The sequence below is a fragment of the Ostrinia nubilalis genome (genome assembly GCF_963855985.1).
Source record: "Ostrinia nubilalis chromosome W unlocalized genomic scaffold, ilOstNubi1.1 SUPER_W_unloc_1, whole genome shotgun sequence".
NCBI lineage: Eukaryota > Metazoa > Arthropoda > Insecta > Lepidoptera > Crambidae > Ostrinia > Ostrinia nubilalis.
The window spans coordinates 3,659,237-3,677,178 of NW_026973566.1; the positions used below are offsets into that span (position 1 = coordinate 3,659,237).

General features: G+C 42.3%; 1 protein-coding gene across 1 annotated transcript; it reads left to right on the forward strand.

The window, feature by feature from the left end:
• The first annotated feature begins 5,481 nt into the window (after positions 1-5,481).
• Positions 5,482-6,459, forward strand: LOC135087326 (uncharacterized). The gene has a single exon (XM_063982123.1). It carries the CDS (start codon positions 5,482-5,484, stop codon positions 6,457-6,459), a length of 978 nt encoding a protein of 325 aa, XP_063838193.1.
• Positions 6,460-17,942: the final 11,483 nt, after the last annotated feature.

The window sequence follows — 17,942 nt, forward strand, 5'->3', positions numbered from 1 at the left end:
CATTTGTATGAACAAATCTAAACCGCTTAAGTTAGACGCTTGAAATTTGGCATGCAGGTATCTTAGTAAACTTAAAGCTTAGTTACAACAGGATATTGCAAAATTCCCACGGGATCGGGAGTTAGCGAAAAAAAAACATTTGTATGAAAAAATCTAAACTGCTTAAGTTAGACGCTTGAAATTTGGCATGCAGGTATCTTAGTAAACTTAAAGCTTAGTTACAACAGGATATTGCAAAATTCCCACGGGAACGAGAGTTAGCGGGAAAAAACATTTTTATGAAAAAATCTAAACCGCGTAAGATAGATGAAGGGGGTAAAACGGGATCCACGCGTACGAAGTCGCGGGCGGCCGCTAGTATATAATATAACTAGCTTTGGTCGCCCGCTACGCGGGCTACAAAAGCTAGATCTGCGATGCTGGCCTGCGGCCTCGCATTCGGAGCTCGGCCTTCGGCCTCGCAAAAATTACAGGGGGCGTTTATTGTCTGTCGCGGTGCTCTTGTGCTTTTTTGACGCAACACAAGTAAATCTATGGCGACTGTCGGGATTTTAACCATCGCTCTCCATTTGGGGCGGGTCACTGTCTATGCTTTAATAGTTGCGTTGCCTAACTTGCACTTTCCTTCTGCTTTGATGCTTGTCTAGTATAGATGCTGGCCTTCCTTATCCGCATCACTGCGGGTGAGGAGGCGAATGGTCTTGAGGGAGAGCGCAACGGTCGTGAAGATCCTCAAGGCAAGACTGAAGGATTGTCCTGCACGTGGTTGCCGCCCTGCTATTGGTCTAATTCCTTATGAAATAGACGTAACGGAAACCTTCTGTCGGAGTACCGCCGGGATGTCGAGGTCATGTCCTTGCGTGTCTATCATCAAAAAGACGATGGTAGATGGTAGAATGACCTCCTGCACCTAGGTCACACCTGAGGGTCCATTCTCAGGGGGCAGGCCTGATGCCACCGGGATGCAGAAATCGGGCAGCTCATCTTGAAGGGTGCTGGGGAGCCAATGGCGTGGTATACCCCCAAGAAAAAGCGCTGTAACCTGATGATAGATGAGTCATAGCAGCGAACTTTTATAGGGACCGCTGCTGAAACAAAAGTCCTAAGCTACCGAATCAATGGCGGTATAACCATTAACCAACCAGAGGTTGAGGAGGCGCGGGCGGCCTTGGATGGACACAGAAAGGACCCAACCGAACAGTGGCGGTATAACCACAACCGGCTACCACAAGCCATGCGATGGAAAATCTGAGCAAAAAGTGTGGCAGTGGTGCTAGGGGAGGCATCACGGGTTTCAAAAATATCCCCAACAACCAACATGAGCGCAAAAGCCAAAAGTGATTTACCCCAGGAGGGTACCAGCAAGGCTGGAGAATCCCTCCCTGAGCATCGCTCAGGCTGCCCTACGTATTCTGGGGGGGGCAAGCAATTGCGTGTTGGAGGAGCTGCAGGAGGCAGCAGGGGCCAGACCAAATTGGGAGGGCCAAAGGTCCCGAAAGGGATAAAGGCACCGAAAGGTGAAGTGGAGGGCGCACCAGGTGCAGGGAGTGGGGTGGCACCGTCGGGGAATGCTCCCCACATGGGGCGGGCACCTAAGCGGAGCGCCGAGAACCCACGGGGTCTCGTTGTGCGAAGCGAAGGCGGCCTGAACCAGGGGGGCGGCTCTGGCAGTGTGGCTCCACACAGTGCACCACCCGAGCAGCGACTGCCTGATGTGCGTGAGGCGCTAGGGCCGCAGGGTAACACCAGTGGCACTGCGCTTAATGCAGCGGAGGGCGGCGATCTGCAGGGGAGAAGGAGGCGCAAAAAGCGGTCGGGATGCCAGAGGAGGGTGAAGGCTGAGTTGCGGAGGCAACAGGCTGAGGACGCCACCTCAACGGCAGACCGAACTAAAAGGGCGAGGGAAATCAGCGGTGAGAGCCAAGTGCTGGTCAGCGCCAAGCGTGCTAAGACTGAGGAAACTCAGTCCTATGCCGCGGCTCTGAACATCTATAAGATGGCGATCACCGCTAAGGACTTTCCAGGGACCTGGCTAGGCGAGGAGGAGTATCTGGCGCTTCAGGGTATCATTTTTGATAAACTGGAGATCACGCCGGACCCCATCCCCGTCGTCAGCATGGGAAACCTGAAGTCAGGGGCAATTCTCTTCAGGTGTGAGGGGGAGAGCTCTATGAAGTGGCTTCGCACACTTGATGGTACTGCCGTCAATGGTGTGGAGCTTAGGGTGGTGGAGGCTAAGAACCTCCCAAAGCCGGTAAAGATGGCCTGGAAATCCAGGAACGTCACGAGGCAGGACACAGGGCGGGTCATGAGGTTGCTGCAGAGGTTACATCCGAGCCTGAAGACCTCAAACTGGAGCATTGTTGGCTCCACTGTAGAGGGGATGGCGGTCAGGAGAATCGTCCTGATGGACGAGGCCTCTGCGGCGTACATTAAAGCCCGTCAGTACATCCTGAACACTGGGATTGACCGGAGCATCTTCAAGCTCCTCGAGTACGATGTGAGGCGTGGGGATGAACCGGTCAGTGCCAGTGTGACGGCTGAACAGCGGGGAGATGCGGTGGCGGTGCCGGAAGACTGCCCGCGGACAGAGGAGCAGGCCTTGGAACCGATAGCGGGACCTAGTGCGGGTGAAGGGCTATCCGGAGGGACTGGGGGTGGGGAGGAGGAGCTGGTGGTAGATGAACCTGCTGCCGCTCCGTCTCCCGCATCCATAGGCTCGCTGGAAGCCATAGCTGACCTGGACCTGGGACGGTCCTCGCCGCTGGAGTATGATATCTCCGCGGATGAGGAGACCGAGCTCGGGGACAGAATTTGACGTCTGCAGCTCTCTTCGGGGGTTTAAGGTGCGTTCAAATTAATCTGCATCACTGCAAAGCGGCGACTGCCATCATGGCACGAGAGCTCAAGATCAAAAGATATGATATCGCCTTAATCCAAGAGCCCTACCTGTACAAAGGTGAGGTGAAAGGACTCGGCGGCACAGGTGGAATGTTAATATATAATTGTTCTACTAATGATACGAGGACTTGCATTTATGTCAGAAATGGGATAAGTGCGATTCCTCTATCCAGGTTTTCTTACAGGGATCTCACAGCAGTGAAGATCCAAAGGGAGGGGGATTTGCGAGGAGTGATAGTGGCATCGGCATATCTCCCATATGAAAAGGCAGATCCTGTGTCAAGGCAAATGCAGGATCTGATACAACACGGCAACCAAGAAGATCTGGAAACCATCATTGGCTGCGATGCGAATGCTCATCATGTTGTGTGGGGCAGCTCAAACAACAACGCCAGAGGAGAGAGGTTACTGGATTTTCTGGTGAGTTCTGAAACACATGTTATTAACAAGGGTAACAAACCTACATTCTTCAATGCCCGGAGGGCAGAGGTGATTGACCTGACGCTTGCATGTAAAAAGGCAGTCCGGAAAATCACTAACTGGTATGTTTCGGACGAGATATCATTGTCTGACCATAACTATATATGCTTTAGGTATAATGCTCCTATAAGAAAAGACGCAATAAAAAGAAGGAATCCCAGGAACACTAATTGGGAAGACTTCAAACGGGACCTAAGGACTGAACTTAGTGAACCAAAATGCAAACTTAACTCTGTGCTTGAAATAGAGTTTGACGCTGATCGAATCACCAATGCCTTGAAGACTGCCTGGAGGGATAACTGCCCGGAACGCGAGGCGGGATCGAAGAAACTTCCATGGTGGACCAAGGAAATAGCCCTATTACGAAGGGAGACAAGAAAGGCATTCAATATAGCAAGAGCTAGGAATGACTTTACAGAGTATAGAAGAGCACTGACAGAGTATAGCAAAGCGGTGCGAAAGGCAAAGAGGAAGGCATGGAGGGATCATTGTGAGATGATCAACTCAGTTCCCGAGGGCATGAGACTGACAAAGGCCATGTCAACAACCAAAGCGAACCCACTCACTACAGTATGGAGTGAGAGGGGGGGATATACGGAAGCAGGCAAAGATACGTTGAAAACAATGATAGCAACGCACTTTCCTGAATCACAGGTCCTAAACGATGATCAAGATCCAATCAGCGTGGAGGAACAAAATAGAACAACAAACAAGCTCGACTGGGTTACGGCTAAAAGAGTAGTGGATGAGACTAAGGTGAGATGGGCAATCGGGAGCTTTGAACCATACAAGGCACCAGGCCCAGATTCGATCTACCCAATTCTCTTGCAGCAAGGAATCTCCATTCTGAATCCTCATCTATGCAGGTTATACAAAGCCTGCATAGCATTTGGATACATACCTAAGGTATGGAGAGAAGTCAAAGTGATCTTTATACCTAAACCAGGTAGACCGGATTACAACGACCCTAAGGCATATAGGCCAATAAGTCTACAATCTTTTCTTCTCAAATCGCTTGAAAAACTTGTAGATAAGTACATAAGACAAGGACCACTAAAAAGATTTCCTCTACATGAGCTACAATGTGCATACCAGGCAGGGAAATCTACAGAAACTGCGCTACACTATGTAACCGGCAGGGCGGAGGCGGCTCTTGAGAGTAGGGAGGTTACTGTTGGGACATTTGTCGACATAGAGGGGGCATTTGACCGCACAACCTTCGTCTCTATAGGAGCTGCTGCTTCTGACCACGGGGTACCACTACCTCTATGCCGGTGGATAGACTGTATGCTTAAAGGCAGGATTATTCAATCAGAACTGCAAGGAGAGTGCATGAGTGTAAGGACTGTCAAGGGCTGCCCGCAAGGGGGGGTACTCTCACCCTTGCTATGGAGCCTGGTCGTGGACTCACTACTTGTGAAACTTAACAAAGGACCACTCTACACGGTTGGATATGCAGATGATTTGGTAATTATGGTAAGGGGCAAGTTCCCAACTATTGTGACAGACATCATGCAAAGAGCCCTCAACACACTGGAAGAGTGGTGTGACAAAAACCACCTCTCGGTGAATCCGGGAAAAACTAATGCTATTGCATTTACAAAAATGAGAAATACAACAGGGCTAGGACATCTCTACCTTTATGGTAAACAGATAACCTGGACCAATGAAGTGAAATATCTAGGGGTAATCCTAGATAAGGAACTTACATGGCGTAAACACCAAGATACGGTCATAGCTAAGGCTATGAGAGTGCTGGGAATGTGTCGTGGTGCATACGGGAAGACATGGGGACTTAGTCCCAGAGTGATGAGGTGGATCTATATAACTATGGTGAGACCAATAATACTTTATGGCAGCATTGTCTGGTGGCCTAGAATTAGGTTACAGACGTGCAGAACGGCACTGGGCAAATTGCAAAGAACTGCATGCCTAGCAATAACGAGTGCGTTTAGAACTACGCCAACTGCAGCATTGGAGATTATTCTGGGATTGCCCCCACTGCACTTGGCGCTAGAAGTAGATGCAAGGAAGGCGCTGCACAGACTGAAGGGGGCGGGACTTTGGAGTACATCCAAACCTTGCACCAAGCACACAAGGATGGGGAGCGATCCTCAATTAGATGCAATAATGGACATGGGTTGTGATACAATGCACCCTAGGTACATGTTTAGCAAGGATTTCAAAGTGTCTATACCAACAAGGGAAGACTGGAAAAGAGGACTAAAACGTCAACAAGACAGCCTGATCTGGTATACTGACGGCTCCAAGATGAACTCAGGAACAGGAGCGGGCGTCTACTCCAAACAATCTGAGCACAGTGAAAGCTTAGGGAGGTTTGCAACAGTGTTTCAAGCTGAAACCTATGCTATAATCATGTGCGCAGTAAGGAATATAGAACAGGCGCATAAAAAGCGTGACATTTACATATTAAGTGACAGTCAGGCAGCACTCAAAGCCATTGCCTCAGTGAGGGTTGGATCCAGACTCGTTCTGGAGGCAATCTTGGCACTGAATAAACTTGGAAGGCACAACAGGGTGACCCTCATGTGGGTACCTGGACATACTGGAATCGAAGGCAATGAGAGAGCCGACAGTCTAGCGAGACAAGGGTCAGAGGCGGCACCTATTGGGCCAGAGCCGATAGTGCCCTTATCTATGAGCACTTTACACATGGCCATGAGGCAATATATATCCAGGAAGCACAGAGCTGAATGGGAAAGCTCCAACGGTATGAGCCACTCCAAACTATTCCTAGTTGGAAACACAAGATCATGGGAAAAGCTCATACTCAATGGAAACAGAAGGCAAGCCCGAGTGATCACGGGTGCGCTGACAGGACACTACACTACAAACCACATGCTCCACAAAATGGGCCTAACTACAGATGACAGCTGTCGAGCATGTGGAGAACATGCGGAGTCCATGAAACACCTACTATGCGAATGTGACGCGCTAGCTAGAACTAGAATGGGTCTCCTGGGGTCGGCTTATCCGACACCAGAAGAATATAGGTCCTTCTCACCCAAGCTCTTGATCCACTATATGGATAGGATCTTTGCGGATGAGGGGGGATAAAGGTATAGGGAAGCACAAAAGATCCCAATGGGTCGACGTGCACTGCGCTCATGCGCGGCCCTAAATAAGATAAGATAAGATAAGATAACCATCGCTCGGCCTTCGGCCTCGCCTTTCTGTCTGTCACTGGGCTCTAGTCCTTTTTGACGCATTAAAAATAAATCTATGGCGACTCACAGGCTTTAAACTATCGCTCGGCCTTCGGCCTCGCCTTTTTCTACGTTAGCTAAGCCCCCCTGCATACAATTTGTATGGAGAATTTAATTCCTTTAGTAAAACGGGTGAACGCTTGGCGGCCATCTTGGATTTCCAAAATTTTGCATTTTTGCCTTAATCTGGACCATTTTCCGCGCCGAACGCCATTTTTACTTTTTTTCTAACTTCACCCAATCCCGAATTCATTTGTTTCAACAATTCCTTCTAACCAGCCATGTCCTGAAATTTTGAAATCCTATAACTCTCAGTGTTGCCAGGTGATCGAGTTGAAAATGGTCAAATGTCATTAGTTCGACCTATTTGCAGGAGGCGTCATTTCTGACCGGAAGTCGTTATTTCCATTTTTTACATTTTTTGACCAAATCTTCCAAAGTATGGCAACACTGGAAATTTTAGTTTTCCCAAACGATACTCCTTGACAAACTACGTAATCGCCCCATACAACTCGACTTTCCCAAATGTTGCCAACTGCCCGAAAAAATGGCCGCTTACTCGGTCGCCATCTTGATTTTCTGACATTTCGGATTTTTCCCATAGTCTGGATCGTATAACCGACCAAACCACATTTTTGGATTTTTTCTGCCATATCTCCTTCTGTCCGTCCTTAACTTTAAAGACACACATGTCGAAAAAAATACTTTTCCCCGTAACTCCCAGTGTTGCCAGGTGATCGAGATGACAATGGTCAAATGTCATTTGTACGACCCTTTTGTAGGAGGCGTCATCCAAATTTTTGACCGGAAGTCGTTATTTCTACTTTCGACATTTTTGGACCAAATCTCCCAAAGTGTGGCAACACTGGAGAAATTTCTTCACCCAAGCGAAACCTCTCGACAAGACACATAACCGCCTCATACAACTCGACTTTCCAAAATGTTGCCAACTACTCGAAAAATGAATTCCAAAATTTCGAAATTTTCAACATTTTACAAAATGGCCGCCCACGCCGCCGCCATCTTGATTTTTTGACATTTCGGATTTTTCCTATAATCTAGGTCGTATATGCGACCAAACGTCATTTTTATTTTTTTTCTGCCATAATTCTTTCTGTCTGTCACTAACTTTAAAGACACCCATGTCAGCCTGGCGCAAGTCCAAAGAGAAAAAACGATCGTATGAAACGGAAGCGAATTTATAAGGCGTCTATGTTCGAAAGATTATTCAAACCTACAAAGCAGTGGACAATTGACGGCATTCGAATTTAGGCAGATTGTACTTCGCCGCCATCTTAGACCGCCATGACAGGTGTCATTTCATTTGTCTTTTGTTGTTGTGGTTGTTCGGTCTGATTTTTTGCTCTTTTTGCAAGTAATCTGCCTAAGTTTCTAAATAATTGCGTCTATAGGCATTCAAAACAATCAAATAAGTAAAAAAATGAGTGGATTTAAAAGGAAAAAGTGCGAAATTTGTCAAATAAAAACATGTAGAATGGACGGACAAAAAAGAATTTTCATGGCAAGATTTCCATTAGAAGAAGATCGGTAAGTACAAAATGTATATTGTTACCGTGTGTTATACTATGTAATTCATAAATTTCATTGCAAAATAAGGTAAAAACGGGTAAAATAAAAGGTATAACCTTAGTTGCATGTAAACAATAGTGCTGCCAAGTATAGTGTTTGTAAGTTTTATCGATAATTTTCGTTTCAATTTAAAATTCAGTACCTGGGTGACCGAGCGGACTTCCTTGGGGATGAGACCTAGCTAGATCGACTCTAACTAAATAACAGAACATGCAAATTTTAATCTAGTCTTCTTTTCAGCTGTAGAGAATGGGTAGCAGCTACCGGAAACAAAAATTTGATTAATGTGCCTATAGAAAAATTGAACCAATTAAAATATGTTTGTGGCAAGCACTTTGTTACAAAAGATTTCAAGAAAAAGAAAACGCAGTTAAAGAAAAATGCTGTTCCACGTATTGATATTGCTAAAAATCCGTTACCAGATGACCTGTTCCACAGCTTTCCATTACACATCCAACATATGGCTCAAAGTAACACAAGGAAAAATGTTTTACACGATCATAATTACTACAGCTGCACTGATCGCGGTTGGTAAATTATATATTTGTTTTATTAATTCATTTTATTTTATTGGTTGTCATTCAATAAATTAATTCTCTTATGTGTTGCAGAATCTTCAACTTCAAAACTATCAATAGAGTGTGACTCTAAAAGAAAAAGGTCACATAGTCCAAGTAAGCATTTTTTACATATTTAAGTATATCGTACCTTTGCCCAGCAGTGGGATACAAGGTTAGGAAAAGTATATTGTAATTGTAATAATTACATATAGTATAATATTAACTACGCAGAACCTGCCTTTACCAAACAAATTTATCGTGTTGCAGAACCTTCAACTTCTACAACAGAGACTGTAATTGGGTGTTGTGACTCTGAAAGAAAAAGGTCACATAGTCCAAGTAAGCATTTTTTACATATTTAAATATATCGTACCTTTACCCAGCAGTGGGATACAAGGTTAGGAAAAGTATATTGTAATTGTAATAATTACATATAGTATAATATTAACTACGCAGAACCTGCCTTTACCAAAAAAAATTATCGTGTTGCAGAACCTTCAACTTCTACAACAGAGACTGTAATTGGGTGTGACTCTGAAAGAAAAAGGTCACATAGTCCAAGTAAGCATTTTTTACATATTTAAACAATTACATATAGTATAATATTAACAACGCAGAACCTGCCTTTACCAAAAAAATTATCGTGTTGCAGAACCTTCAACTTCTACAACAGAGACTGTAATTGGGTGTTGTGACTCTGAAAGAAAAAGGTCACATAGTCCAAGTAAGCATTTTTTACATATTTAAGTATATCGTACCTTTGCCCAGCAGTGGGATACAAGGTTAGGAAAAGTATATTGTAATTGTAATAATTACATATAGTATAATATTAACTGCGCAGAACCTGCCTTTACCAAACAAATTTATCGTGTTGCAGAACCTTCCACTTCTACAACAGAAGATGTAATTGAGAGTGACACTAAAAGAAAAAGATCACATAGTCCAAGTAAGCATTTTTATACATTGAAGGATATTGTAATAATTACATTTATTGCAATATTAACTTCGCATAACTAGCCACTTACTCTGTAATTTTATTGTGTTTCAGAACCTTCAACTTGTACAACAGAAATTTTAACTAAGAGTGTCCCTAAAAGTAAAAGACCACATAGTTCAGGTAAGCATTTTTTTTTTCATATTTTTCTATTATTAATAATTAGAATTTTTAGAATAAGTTATAATCTTAATACAAAGGGTGTATCGGTATACCAAAAAACGAAAGGGGTTGCTTAGCCAACAAAACTGAACAACATATCTTTTGTCAGTCCTTCTTCTTTTCTTCCCATGTCCCCCCGTCGGGGCAAAGGGCAGATACAATTTGTGCAACGCAGCATTCTTTGCTTCACCCAAACATTTCGTACTTCCAGTTTAAAAGAGAGTCTTAAGTGTAGTGTACCCCTAAGAATATAACGCTGTCAACAGTTTCAATGTTCTTACCGTGTAGGACTATGTTTAACTTGTCATTGCTATTAGCTGTTGTTTTAAATAGAATGGCTGTTATTTTAATAGAATTCAGCTTTAAATTATATACAGAAAACCATTCTTCAAATGCCAGAATTGTACGATTAATCTTTTCATTCAACACTTGTAATTTTTTTTTAATTTTCAGAAAATACAGCTGTTACACCACGGAAGAAGAAATTAATGAAAAAGCTAAAGAAAAGTCGAATTGTAATTAAAAATCTACAGAAAAAGGTTGATCACATAGACAACATTTCTTCTCCAGTGCTAAAGTGCTTAATTGAGTCTTCCATAGCCAATCAAAAACGTAAACCTAAAGGAAAACGTTTTACGAAATTGAGCAAAAGTGTAGCCTTAGCTATTTATAAAAAATCGCCTAAAGCTTTTAAATACTTAAGTACATTACTACCTATGCCAAGTATAAGGACGTTACAAACTGTCCTACAAAATATGAAAATGGAGCCTGGAATAGATCCTACTACTTTAACTCATTTGAAGAAAAAAGTTGAACGCTTATCAGATGCTGACAAACTCTGCGTGATCTTGTTTGATGAAATATCGTTAAAGAAAAGGCTAATATATAATCCAAGTACCGACAAAATAGATGGTTATGAAGATTTAGGCGATGAAGGTGGACGAACAGCAAAAATAGCTGATCATGCTTTGGTACTAATGCTTCAAGGAATTCGGAAAAAAATTAAACAGCCGATCGCATATTATTTTGTTAAAGGTACAATTGCCGCAGAGAAATTGACTGTTATTATAAAATCAGTCATTCGAGCAGTAACTAAGGCTGGTTTCACTGTTCTGGGTACAGTCTGTGACCAAGGACCAACAAATGTTGGAGCTTTAAATTTACTAAAGACTTTTAGCGGGCTGCCCGTTGACTCTAATTTTTTTTTACTGGACAGTGAAAAAGTATTTATTTTATTTGATGTTCCCCACCTTTTTAAATCTATTAGAAATAATTTCTATCAAGGTGGTGAAATAGTGATAGATAACAAAAAAGGGAAATGGGAACATTTAGTCAAAGTAGAGGAAAAAAATCAACGTACTCTACATTTTAGCAAAATTACTAAACTACATGTCCAACCAAAGTTCAGATCCAAAATGAAAGTTAAGCTTGCTGCTCAAATCTTGAGTAATACAACAGCCGCAATTTTAAAACTCATGGCAGAAAGTTTAGGAAATAAAGAAGAAGCTAGAGAATATTTGCAAACTGCACACATTGTTGAAGAGCTCGACAAATTGTTTGATTGTACAAACGGACCCGCTTCAAGAAAAGACGTAAAGAAAGGTATACGACAAAATGTGAGCAAGAAAAGCTTTCATCATGAACGTTGGCTGGAGTACAAAAGAAAACTAAAAACCCTCACTTTTTTAAAGTCGGATAGTCAGCTTAGGCTCAGAAACGTTAGGTGTGTTAACGGATTTATAATAACGATTACATCTCTGCAAGATATTTGGAAGGTAGTACAGTCAAAAAAGATTAAATATTTAAATCTTCGTCAATGTAACCAGGACGCTTTGGAAAACTTGTTTGGTCTTATAAGACAACACTGTCCTACAAATAAAAACCCTACATGCCATCATTTTACGTCTGCATTAAAGTCAGCGGTACTCTCCCGACTTAGTGCACCTATCAGTCGAGGTGCCAATTGCCAACAGGACGAAAATGAAATACTATTTGACTTTCAAGACATTGTATTCCAACAACAGTCAAAAGAAAAAGAAAAAAATCCTAATCTTAAAAATATTGAAATACCAGTTTTAGATGCCGACAATATTCCTATTTTACAAATTCCTGATGAACAATATATAGAAAACGACATACAAGAAATGGAAAACATGTTCAAGACGTTTGAGAAGCAGGCGACAGTGTACGTGGCTGGATACTTAGCAAAGATTCTTTTGAAAGACGTCAATTGCCAAACATGCATAAATGCTTTGAAAGTTGAGAATGCTATCCCTAACTCGATTTATAATTATATAGCTTTGAGGGAATGGTGGCATGATAAAACATCCCTCACGTATCCCACATTAAATTTATGTGTTGCTTTGGACACAGCAACCAATATTTTTGACAACAAAATAAAACCAAACGTCTATATAAAAGACATAAATACATTTTCCAAGACGCAGATGGTGGTTGACGTGGATTTTACTTGGATGTGTAAAGATCACAAAGAAACAATGGTCGATCGACTATTGCAGCGATTGAGTCTGCTATTAATCCGCAACCATTGCAAAATGACAAACAGATCTTTCGCATTGAACGAAGAATCTTCTGCCGATTTTTTAAAGAAAGCGCAACTTCAGAGTGTTGCCAAATAAAGTTCACTATTGGAAACTACTTCTGTAAGTTATATTGTTTATGAATTCCAACTAAACATGTTTTCGAAATTCATCCGATTATATTTTCTATTTTCATACCTTATATAACATCATTCCATTTCTGTTGCAGATCAATATCATTTGACGGCGAATTTTATAAAATTGAATTATTAAATGTGACAAGTAAGTAGATGCATGGTTAGTACCTAATAATAGTATTTATTACTAATTAGTCCATCAGTTAGATAATAAAACAATATTCGAGAAGGAATTTTTTCTTTTGTCAAAAATATGGAGAAATATAAAAGCATTATTCAACGTTGGCTAACATTTGATTTCGGAAAAGTTTAAGTTGAATAATGCTTTTATAATTTCTCCATATTTTTAGAATTGTTTATGGAGCTAATTTGGCTTCATAATATTTCCTCATTTTCAACTTTTAAGAGCGCTTTCTAATATAAAGGCTTTTTATTTTGTGTTGCAGAACTTCTAACCTGAAGCACAGCCTGGAGTGAAGGAACTGATAGTTTTCGTAACCTGGAGCACAGCCTGGAGTGAAGGAATTGTCATGTTTAATATACTATGAAATATACATGTGTTAATTAATTCCTCCAAAAATAAAAACGGGGTCGTGGGTCACTATCAGATCACCTACCTAACAAATTACAAATTTATATATTATTGTTGCAGCAAATGTATACATAAACATTTTCAAATCACTGAATAAAGATTTTTCTATTCTATAAACAACCTACCTACTACCTACGGTCGACAAATAGTAATATCGATAATTCGATTATAAGTGTGATGTAACATCCCTATTTTTTTTTCTTGATGTTGGCAGAATGTTATGAATATGACAGTTTGTGGCCTTCATATTGGCAAGCCTGCTTTCGCTCCCGTTTCATACTATAAAAAATTTTGTTTCTTTTAGGGGACTCCCGACTCTTAAAACGTAGTGAATTATATCCTCTTTGACCCATGTCGCGAAAATTTGTTTTTCCCGTAACTTTCAGTGTTGCCAGACTTTTTTCATAAAAATGGTGAAATGTCATTCGGGTCCCCAAACGTCACCAAACTTTTTTGGAATTTTTGGTTCGACGTAATTGTTGATCAAAGATACCCCTTTCCAGCGGTTTCCATAGTAATCGGAATCGGTTGTGTGATTCTTTCAGGCAGTGCATTTTCGCATGTCGCGTGCGCTATGGAAACCGCTGGGAAGGGGTATCTTTGTTCAACAATTACGTCGAAACTAATAGACGTAAACTAATAAACTTACATTCGTTTTGTAGAATAGCTCAAATACTAATAATACAATGCAAATAAAACATACCTTAACGACCTGGTTTTTCTTGTGTTGGAAAATAACTGAAAAAGAAGTGAAAAAAGTAATGTATTTTTCTAATTCAATCCATTTTTACTCCCATAAAATGTATGAAATTTGTGTCTGTTTTCTTCTTCTACTAATAGATAATTTTATTGGCTATCGCATGATATAAAATATTTGCCTATTAATGTTAAGCTACCCACGCTTTCACTTTTTTTTTAAAGAAGAGGTGTAAACTAAAAATTAAAAACTTAAATCGATGTAATTTTTCGAGAAATGGGTCAAGCCCCAAAGGACAATGGGCAAAATGGTACCCGGCTCCAATAGATATGTTTCTAGTGTCGTTTGAAAGATCTTACCAAGACGAACAACATTTACTATGGCCACTAGCCTCAGATCTGGTTGTGTTCGAAGAGAAACATACTTTTTTGAAAAATGGTACCCTGCTCCAATGGTTATGTTTGTAGTGTCATTTGAAAGGTCTTACCAAGACGAACAACATTTACTATGGCCACCAGCCTCAGATCTGGTTGCGTTCGAAGATAAACATACTTTTTGTGTAACCGAAGTATCATACGTGCCCATCGTATGGTACTTAGGTTATGCGAGGCATGAAGGGTTTACTGCTGCAGCATCCTTCCTTAACTCTATAATTATTGATAGGGATAATAGTGAAATATTTTTTTTTATTTAAAGAACTACTACCCCCTTATTAATAAAATGTTATACCTAGGATGAACCTTGGATTAAAATGACATTTCCATACCAAATGACAATTTAAGCCAGAGTTCAACTAGGGTGTAACTTTTATTAATAAAGGGGTTGGAGTTTTATTACTTCTTAAGGGTTTTATTATGGGTTGCTAAAGCGAATAAACCCACAATACCCAATAAGTCCACCCACAAGATGGACCGACGACCTCATAAAGGTAGCGGGAAGGCGCTGGATGCAGGCCGCCACCAACCGGCCATTTTGGAAATCATTGGGGGAGGTCTATGTTCAACTAGACGTCCTATGGCTAAAATGATCATGATGATGATGATGAAAGCGAATAAAGGGCTAATGGCTTGGGTAGTTCATCGTAGGTATAATCCTTTCCTTTTCAATGTTTATTTTAGTTATTATTATGAATCAGAAGCGGGGTTGATTTTTTAAAAAGAACAATTTTAATCACAAAATCGACCGTTTATTCAAAGAAAACCTAAACACAATATATGAAACCCTAAACACAATATATGAAACCCTAAACACGATTATTGCCACTAGAATACGTCCGTCACGTCCAAATGCCTCCGCAAAAGTGAGCGCGCGCCGAGCCAGCGCTCTTCAGGTGCCCCTTCTCATGGTTTGATGTTACGTCACGGTGGCGTGATGCTAGGCCCCGCCTCCTGGTCCGTTTTCTCTAATACGGCCTCTCCTGACGGCGAGTCGTCCTCGACCGCCTGATCCTGGACAGATGACTCTTCGCAGTCTTGGGAAGTACCGGGATCGCTGTCATCTGTAAAACAACACCATTTTAACACCTTTTTTTTTTAACCAGGTGTCTAGATACCTAAACTTCATAACAATTATCAGCTTCAAGTCACAAATGTAAGCGTGCACTCATACATTCGTGACCAAAACATGAACATTGTCATCTAATAGGTAGAAATAGATGTATGCAAAATGAAATTACAAAACAGCAATCGAGCAAAAAGAAACAGAAAAAAAAAGAGATGGTATTCCCCATAGCAAAGCTATGCCAGCCAATCATAGGCTGCCAGCACACGTCATAGGTAGCTGCCATAAGGCAAGCGCACATGGCTGCTAAAATAATTACGAAGCACACGCCATAGGTAGCTGCCATAGGGCAAGCGCACGTGGCTACCAAAACACACAGCACACGCCATAGGTAGCTGCCATAGGGCAAGCGCACGTGGCTATCAAAACAGCACACGCCATAGGTAGCTGCCATAGGGCAAGCGCACGTGGCTATCAAAACACAGCACACGCCATAGGTAGCTGCCATAGGGCAAGCGCACGTGGCTAAGCGACTCACCATCCGTGAAGAAAGCCGCACACGTATCCGGCGTCCATTCGCCGCGCCACAAAGTCATGTGTTCCGCAGCTGCCTGCGTCTTCTTGCCGTAGGATCCGGCTAGAAGCTCCAGCTCATAGCGATGGTGCGGAAGCTGCTGGATGACCTTGTAGGGACCCCTCATGCCGGAGTCCAATTTGCCGGAACTCTGCGAACTTTTCCCAACGAATACAAAATCGCCAAGGGCAAAGATACGCGGCTGCCTTCGCCCTTCGTTGACACGTCGGTCTTGATGAGCCTGATTTGCTTCTAAAAGCTCTGAAGCTCGTTGTCGCCTCAATGTCATCAAAGCTTCTCGGTTAGCATGGGAATTTTCTAGGGCTACATCCCTCACAAGAGCCCTCAAGATAGGTGTGGTGGCTTCGACACCAATGAGCAGTTGAAGAGGTGATGTCTGAGTTGTGGCTTGTTTGGTGATGTTTAGAGTTAACTGGACTTTCCACAGAGCATCAGACCAGTTACGACCCTTGCTATTTACCTCAACACGCAACATATTTAAGACGGAACGGCAATATCGCTCGGCTTGGCCGTTTTCTTGGTGCATTTCTGGCGTGATTAAATGTGTGGCACACCCCAGCCCAGAAACCCAATTTTGAAACCCAGAACTTTCAAACATCCTACCGCGGTCAGTTACGATTAAAGAAGGTGTACCAAATAAAGAAATAGCGTTTGTGAATACGCGTTTTAATTCGTCAGTATCCTGCCTATATAAAGGGTACAACAAGCAAAATTTTGAAAAGGCATCTACCAAAACCAAGACGTACTTAAACCCATTTGATTCAGGTAGCGGACCCAATACGTCCATATGAACAGTTGAAAAGGGACTTTCAGGTTTGGTCCAAGATTCTATGGGCTGATGAGGAGCCCGGGGAACTTTTTTATGTGATAGACAAACCACGCAATGGCTTATGTACTTCTTAACGAATTGTCTTAGACCAGGGAACCAGAAATGACGGAGAATCAAGTTGACAGTTTTATCCATGCCGATATGTTCGTGATCGTCGTGAAAGACGCGTAGAAGACTTAGTCTATGCCCTTTTGGGATAAAACAAAGTAGACGCGACTCTTCGCCTGTAAGACTGTACTTGTAGTACAGGAGATTGTTTTTAACAACATATCGAGATGGATCCAACTGGCCGTCTCTTAACTTTTCCATCATTTCTTGTGTTTCGGAGTCAGCTGTTTGTGCAATCTGAGCCCAGTTATTAGGTCGACGAATGTGCGACACACTCACCGGGTTACGGCTTAGAAAGTCGGCATGCTGCATTAGAGCACCCTTCCGGTATTCAATGGTGAAACGGAAGTCTTGCAAGTAGACCCACCAACGAGCCACCCGCGGTACAAGATCTTTTTTTCGCTCAGTTAATTTCAGTGAGTTACAATCCGTCACTATCTTAAAGTCAATGCCAATAAGATAGTGGCGAAAATGTTGCAATGATTTTACAATGGCCAAAGTCTCGAGCTCATAGCTATGATATCGAGACTCTGCACCATGCGTTGCTCTACTGAAATAACCGACGACACGCTTCCGTTTACCGTCATGCTCCTGCAGCAATACCGCGCCATAACCGATGGCACTAGCGTCAGTGTGAAGTTCAGTGGGCAATTTTGGGTCAAATATCGCGAGTACAGGTTCTTCCGTTAAGCAAGTAATGATTTTATCACGTGCTGCATCTTGTTCTTTGCCCCAGATAAACGGTTGTCCCTTTTTAGTAAGTTTTGCAATGCAAGCTGTCTTAACTGCGTAATTAGAAATATACCGCCTAAAATAACCGGCCAGACCCAAAAATTGCCGCACTTGCCTGACATTTTCTGGTTTTGGGGACTTTACTAAAGCTTCCACCTTCCTAGGGCTCGGCCGTACCTGCCCTTGACTAATAAGCCGGCCTAAATACTCAACTTCTGTCTTTAGGAATGTGCACTTTTTCAAGTTTATTGAAAAACCCGCATTTGTGAGGCAAACGAGCACTTGACGCAATAAGTCT